Source organism: Hordeum vulgare, chromosome 4H (assembly GCF_904849725.1).
Source record: "Hordeum vulgare subsp. vulgare chromosome 4H, MorexV3_pseudomolecules_assembly, whole genome shotgun sequence".
Taxonomy (NCBI): Eukaryota; Viridiplantae; Streptophyta; class Magnoliopsida; order Poales; family Poaceae; genus Hordeum; species Hordeum vulgare.
In genome coordinates, this window is record NC_058521.1 from 417,666,433 (window position 1) to 417,673,739 (window position 7,307).

The 7,307-nt window shown below is 46.6% G+C and overlaps 1 protein-coding gene across 1 annotated transcript; it reads left to right on the plus strand.

Annotated features, from left to right (window-relative positions):
• The first annotated feature begins 232 nt into the window (after window positions 1-232).
• On the plus strand, window positions 233-2,507 carry LOC123448790 (transcription factor MYB2-like). The gene is made up of 2 exons (XM_045125798.1): window positions 233-640; window positions 1,187-2,507. Exons 1-2 carry the CDS (start codon window positions 484-486, stop codon window positions 1,969-1,971), a joined length of 942 nt encoding a protein of 313 aa, XP_044981733.1. The 5' UTR covers window positions 233-483; the 3' UTR covers window positions 1,972-2,507.
• The last annotated feature ends 4,800 nt before the right edge of the window (window positions 2,508-7,307 follow it).

A 7,307-nucleotide genomic window follows, 5' to 3' on the forward strand; every position in this document is an offset into this window, starting at 1 on the left:
TGAGATACTACTCGTAGCAAGCACAAATGTAGGCGAGTCAATTAGTCAAACTCCCAGGACTTCAAATCCGTGTACGCGAGCCGATTGAGATTAGCTGCGTGGGCAATTAGCCCGGTAAATATCCCACCACGCCCTCATCCCTAATAAAGCACGACTGTATCCTAAACTTTTGGCTTTGAAGCATAGAATAAGGCAGGCCTAAACTAACCTCCGTATTTGCGGCGTGCTCCCCCACATGCTTCTTCCCAAGCTCCCCCACCTCCTGCTTCCTTCCTTCCTTGGCCGTCTATATAAAGCCTGCCCATTCCTCTCCCGCCCAATCCATCACACGCACCGCATACTCTTCTCTTCTCTTGTCTTCTCTTCTCCGCACAGCAGCACTCCGCCTCCATCTCAATTCTCAAGCAAACCAAACCAAACCAAAATCTTCTTGGCGTCGCTAGCTTCATCTGCAGGAGGCGGGGAGGCGGACGATTAGAACTCATGGATATGGCGCACGAGAGGGACTCGAGCAGCGAGGAGGAGGTGATGGCCGGCGACCTCCGCCGCGGGCCGTGGACGGTGGAGGAGGACATCCTGCTCGTCAACTACATCGCCGCGCACGGCGAGGGCCGCTGGAACTCGCTCGCCCGATCAGCAGGTACTAGGATAAATCGATTGCATAGCAGCACAATAATCCACGCATGCATGCTGCTGCTCTTTCAAGTTTCAAGTGCTTTGATTGGTTGCCTGCATCATTTTGTTTCCGCGCGCGAGACGTGCGAGCTCGGAGAATTAGATATTATTACTACGTACTACGAGCAGTAGTATTCAGGACGGAGGGGGAAGCAACAAACCTGTCGCTTTGCATCACCATGCTAATATATGGAAACAGATAGCTACGAACCTACTGCCTGATTTGTCTAGCAGCCACCCAGCTAGCATGAAGCTATAGTGAATGAGAGTGAGAGAGAGAGAGGGAGGAATTTTTAGTGGTTCGCATTATTCCCAGCTAGCCATGGGGATATTTACTAATTAATCTCTCCTCCATTACATCATCCGTCTTGTCACATACATGCTCGCATCGCATCGCATCGCATCCGCAGCAAGTTGGCGAATTTATTAGTAGCACAGCACTGATGACTGATGTGATGTTCCGATCCATTGGTTCCATGTGATTAATCTTGCCTTCCTTTCCTCCTGCCAGGTCTGAAGCGCACCGGCAAGAGCTGCCGGCTGAGGTGGCTCAACTACCTCCGCCCCGACCTCCGGCGCGGCAGCATCACTCCGCAGGAGCAGCTGCTCATCCTCGAGCTGCACTCGCGGTGGGGCAACCGCTGGTCCAAGATCGCGCAGCACCTCCCGGGCCGCACCGACAACGAGATCAAGAACTACTGGCGCACGCGCGTGCAGAAGCACGCCAAGCAGCTCAAGTGCGACGTCAACAGCCAGCAGTTCAAGGACGTGATGCGCTACCTCTGGATGCCCCGCCTCGTCGAGCGCATCCAGGCCGCCTCCGACGCCGCCGCCGCTCACACGCCCTTGTCGTGGCAGCAGCACCACGACGCTCTCTACGACTCACCGGAACTCCCTGTCGACGCGTGCTGGCCAGCGGAGTTGGCCGCTCCCATCACCTCCTCGGTCGCGGAGCTGTCCAGCACTACTACCGGCACCGCCGGCTCTTCCTCGCCGTCCACCACGGACTCTGGCGCCGGCGCCCAGCCCGGCTGGCCTGCAGCGGCTGACGGTGCCGAGTGGTTCACCACCGCCTGCGACGCCTCCAGCGCCGCCGCCGCCGCCGCCGCCATGTGCGACACGGACCAGCTGATCCAGCAGCAGCAGTCCCAGCTGGCTGGAGCGTGGACGTCCGAGCCACTGCCGAGCCTGGGGTTCCCCGAGCTGGGCGTCGCCGACTTGGACATGGGCAGCTTCGACGTCGACAGCATCTGGAGCATGGACGACTTGTGGTACACGCAGCCGCAGTTCGTGTGAAAAGTCAATACGGTGGCATGGAAATCCACAGCTGCATGCGACGGTGCCGCGCGGGGCCTGGCTCCGGGAACGCATGTCAGCAGATCCAGCGGACAGAAACGGATTAGAAGAAGGACCTGGGACGGAGGCAGGATTAAAACAAGACTAATTTACCCTGCACGTGATCGTGATCGTGATCGTCAAGGGAAGATGCCTGTTCCTCCCGGCCCCTTCTGCTCCAGTTCTGGGCCGTCTTCTCTCCTGTGTTAATTTAATTATTATTACTACAAGGGTAAAGAGATAAAAAAGAAATGTAGCAGAAGCAGATGATCTAGTGTTAGCTGTGCCGCCGTTAATCATGCCATGTTCCGTTTAATTTTACTCATTCTTTTCGAGTAATTATTACTATATCCCTGGTAGTATGTACTATACTCCATAGTACTAGTACAGTATAAAAGGAGGAAGCATATGAAGTGAACTGTTGATAGGAATTGTAGTACTACTATTTTCTAGAAGTGGTAATAAAAGCAATGCTCCGACGTCAAGTCATGGTTAAATTCGTACGTACGAGTACTACAGTAGGAGCATACCATTCCGCCCATTTCTCGCCGCTAATTGTGATCCTCGCGCACTTGAATTCCAAGTGACGAGAAATTTTTCTTTGCCGTCGCAGTAGTTTGCCATCATTAGGATGACGGCGACCGCGCTGGGTCGATAGATTTGTTTATGCCGACATGGATGGTTTATACCAGAAAAATTCAGTACGAGCGGTGCTGTTACATCAGCGCCAACAGTTCCCAGATGTGATCTGCATCCCCGATGCATTACACTTGTTGTCCTCGTATCAACTCTTCCCTCGTGTTCACACTTCACACTCGGCATAATTTATTTATTTTATAAACAAGGCAAAAGACGGCATAATTCTCATCACAGAGAGCGTAGCAGCAAGCCGAAGCTCATCTGATGAATCATGAATCCAAGTGCATGCCCAGCAGATATGCTTTAAAATTCCAGCACTAAACGCGCATGATCAGATGACGAGTTACTCCAGTTACAGTCACTAACACACACTTGCATGATGCGGCTGCGCGGCGGGGCCTGCCGTCGTACGGGTATTCGAGAGGGGAGCCACGATGGTTTCCGTATTTTCACACTGCATTTCCGTTCTTTTCTGAAAAGCAAAAAAACGAGATTGTGAAAAGGCATCGCCTGGGAAAAGGTATTCGCGCGCGATTGTCGTGGCTGGGCCGACCTAGCTGAGCGCACCACTCGCGAGCGAACGTCGGTTTCCATCCACGATTTTTTTCTGTCAGCTGCGACGTCGGTATTTTTTTCTGTGTCCTAGTCCTGCGGGGGAGCACCGTTTGATTTGTTGAATTGGTAAAAGGCGGAGAAACTCCGTATCCATAGACAATGGAAACGTGGTCTCATTCGTTCGTTAGTTCGTTACATCAACGGGACGAGGACGGAACTGATGGGTGACAGGGAAGTGTGCATCCTCCGCCGATTTGTTGGACAACACCGGGTATTTTCTTTGAAACCATGCAAAATACTCCCTTCATTTCTAAATATTAGTCTTTTTAAAGGTTTTATGAGCGAACTATACAAGGATATATATAGACGTATTTTAATGTGTAAATTCATTCATTTTACTTCGTATGTAATCCCTCCGTTCTAAAATAAGTGACTTAAAAATGACTCACCTTTATATTAAAGTTAGTGTAAATTTAAATCAGTTTTGAGTCACTTATTTTGGGACGGAGGTAGTAGTTTTTAGTAAAATCTTAAAAAAACTTATATTTCAAAATAGGGGAAATACTTATCATTTTCATTAATTAAGGGGAGAAGTACAAAACAACGAACCCAAGAATGGGTTCAATACAAGAGTCATCACTCTCCCGGTCCAAATGCTTAGCTTCGCGATCGTCCACAAGCTCACTTCCACTTTAATATTACGCATAATGTCCGAAAAGTGGGCCGCGGTGTGGGAATGTATTTGGTGCACCACATTTATGATGCTACCGATGCACCGGATACCGTAGAACATTTTTTAAACATTTTAAAAAAATCTAGCACATTGACGCAACATGAATGCACGTTGTCATAAAAATTTATATCAAACTTTGAAACATTTTTTGAGATACAAAAAATGAAAATTTTATCATCAATCTGATAATGTGTCAAATCTAAAGCTTAATTTATGTAATGTACCACTTATTATTGAATTTGCCATTTTTGTTTCCGAGCTATGTTTAGAATTTTGATTGGAAATTTTGTGACAACCTACATTAATGTAGTCAATGTGCTAAAAACATTTCAGATGTTTTTGAACATTTAAAATATGCAAGGTGAGTTTAGTACATCAGTAACACCAGAAGCACCAGTGCGCCAGATATTGTTGCGGTGTTGCAGGAGACCGTGGTTTTGACTTTTTCACTAGCATAAACATGGAAGTCATGACTTTCCTCGAGTGAGATCTAGCTTCATCGATCCCCGTCCACCAACCTTTGACACTTGTGGCCGCCTTCCAATCACGGTGGTTGACATCATGGAGAGTGAGCCAAGCCACGATGCCACACCAAAACCTCACTAGGAAGCGGTAGTGGCAAACAAGAAGCGTCGACGATTCCTGAGTTTTCTTACATAGAGGGCAGAAACCGCAGTTGGTCCAGCCACAATGATCAAGCCTATTTGGAGTTCAAATTCTCTTATGCATCATGTGTCAAGCAAAGAGCTTACACTATGGGGCGCCAGAGATTTCCAAATAACCGTGTGCATAGCCGATCTCGTGTGTCCCTCAAATTGTAGCTTGTAGGCCAATGATGTGGAGTAATTTTTGTCCATGGTGAACTTTCAAAAAATCCTATGTCACACATCAATCAAATTGTAGCTTGTAGGCCAATGATGTGGAGTAATTTTTGTCCATGGTGAACTTTCAAAAAATCCTATGTCACACATCAATCAAATTGTAGCTTGTAGGCCAATGATGTGGAGTAATTTTTGTCCATGGTGAACTTTCAAAAAATCCTATCTCGCACATCAATAGTGAGCTGGACGGAGCAGCTTTTCCCAAAGGCAGAAAAAAAATGTTGAATGTCTCCCTGATGAGTTTTAGTTTGTGTCACCCAAAAATCGTTTTGCATAAACTTTTGAACCTGTGAGTTTTTATTTTGGAGCACTCAGATATCTTTGGAGCAATGTCTCTAGGACTCCCCAAGAAGGGTCGTGTGTCATTGCCAATATAGATGGTCGTGGCGGCAGCAAAAATGTCATTGTTTCGCTCATAGCAAGATGACCCATGACCAACCCTAGATTTGGTCGGCTCGGCCAAGCAAACCAAAGCCACCACAATTTGAGGGCCAAAGAGAACTTTTATAGATTGAGAATCCCCAAGCCACCGAGAGGTTTTGGCTTGCACACTTGTTCCCAGTTTACTACGGATTTGCTGTCAGAAACCTTCTCACAACCCGCACATAAGAAAAAATGACGGAGCTTGTCAATATACTTCCGGACCTTGCCAGGAAGCTCGAGTGCGGTCATGTAATATGTGGAAATTGTGGTGAGGACCATCTCAATCAAAACAACATGGCCAACATGCAGGAAGCTTCCCAAGCGAAGGAGTGAGTTTAGCAATGGATTTTGTCTTTGAGGTGTTGAAAGTGGACAACTTTAAGATGAGTCATCAAAAGCGGCAACCCCATGTACTGCATTAGGAAGGCTGCTCTATTGGTAGGGAACACCCACAAGACGTCCTTAAGCTCAACACATCCACATCGTATTAGTGTGACTCTACTCTTTTGATGGCTTGTAACTACGCGAGTGACCTCGTTGAACGAGCGAAGGGTGCTCACCGGGAACTGAATCTCCTCCTTGATCAAGGCAACGAAGATCGCCACATCATTAGCATATAGAGGAGCATACATCATAGGGCAAGGGGAAAAAGGAGGGGGCAAGCCCTCCCCCTACCACATCCCGTGCCATGCTTGATAAGATCCACAATAATACCACCTAGCAACACCTAAAAAGAGTACGAGGAGAGCAGGGATGGAACCCAATATCTCAATCGACTAGGGAAGCCACTGTGGCACAGCCTATGCATGAGGAAATCCCATCTATCTCGCCGAATCGAAATCATTCTTGATGTCAATCTTGAAGAGAAATCTTGGAGTTTTATTGCCACACAACCACCTAGCTAGGTTCGTGGCATACAAAAAGTTACCATGGATACTTCTTTTCTTGATGAACACACTCTCACAGGAGGAGGCAAGATGGCTCTTAATGTGGGGGGCAGGCGTGAGGCCAACATTTTGGCAATGATTTTAGCAATATCATGGATGAGGCTAATTGTCTTGAAGTCCAAGATATCTTCGACTCCGTCTTTCTTTGGGATGAGACCAATGTTGGTGGAATTGAGCAAATGAAAGTTGAATACTTGGAGATTTAAATATCGTTTGATGACCATGAGGATCTCCGGTTTGAAAATCTCCCAGTACTCCTTAAAAACACTGTGGTGAACTCATCCGGGCCAGGCACTGCTACTTGTAAACTGTGTTTGATTTTTCCCTGAAGAGGAGAGGAGATGCAACAGAATATAGATAAGTATTTGCCTTAGTGAGAACCGAGATTATCGAACGAATAGGAGAACCACACAAATTCTTTTCATCAAGACCTACACACAAAAGAGCAAACACTTGCACCCAACACGGGCAAGAGGGTTGTCAAGCCCCTTGAACTAGTTACTTGCAAGTATTAAATAGCGATAGTTAGATAATATAAATATAAAATAAAATAACACACGAGAAATGGCAGAAATATTCTTATTGTTTTTGTAATATGATTTGTCAAGACCCGAGGGGCATAGTTTCCGCTAGAGGCTTCTCTCCCGAAGAAAGCATACAGCGGGTAAACAAATTACTGTGGGGCAATTGATATCAAAGAGCATAGTTATGAAATATTTATTCACGACAATGATCATATATATATAGGCATCGTGTTCATAAGAAAGTAGACCGACTCATGCCTGCATGTACTACTATTACTCCAGTCAACGACCGCCATCCAACATGCATTTAGAGTATTAAGTAAAAAAGCAGAGTAATGCTTGGAGCAAGATGACATGATGTAGACAAAGTAAACTCAACTAAAATGGATAAACCACATCTTTCTATCCTTAATGGCAGCAATACAAATACGTGCCATGTCCCCTTCTGTCACTAGGATTGAGCAATGCAAGATTGAACCCATTACAAAGCACCACTCCCGCTGAAGATAAATCAATATAGTCGGCCAAACCGAACTGATAGATCGGAGAGAGATACAAAGCTATCATAAACATGCATATATGTAACTAGCAAAAA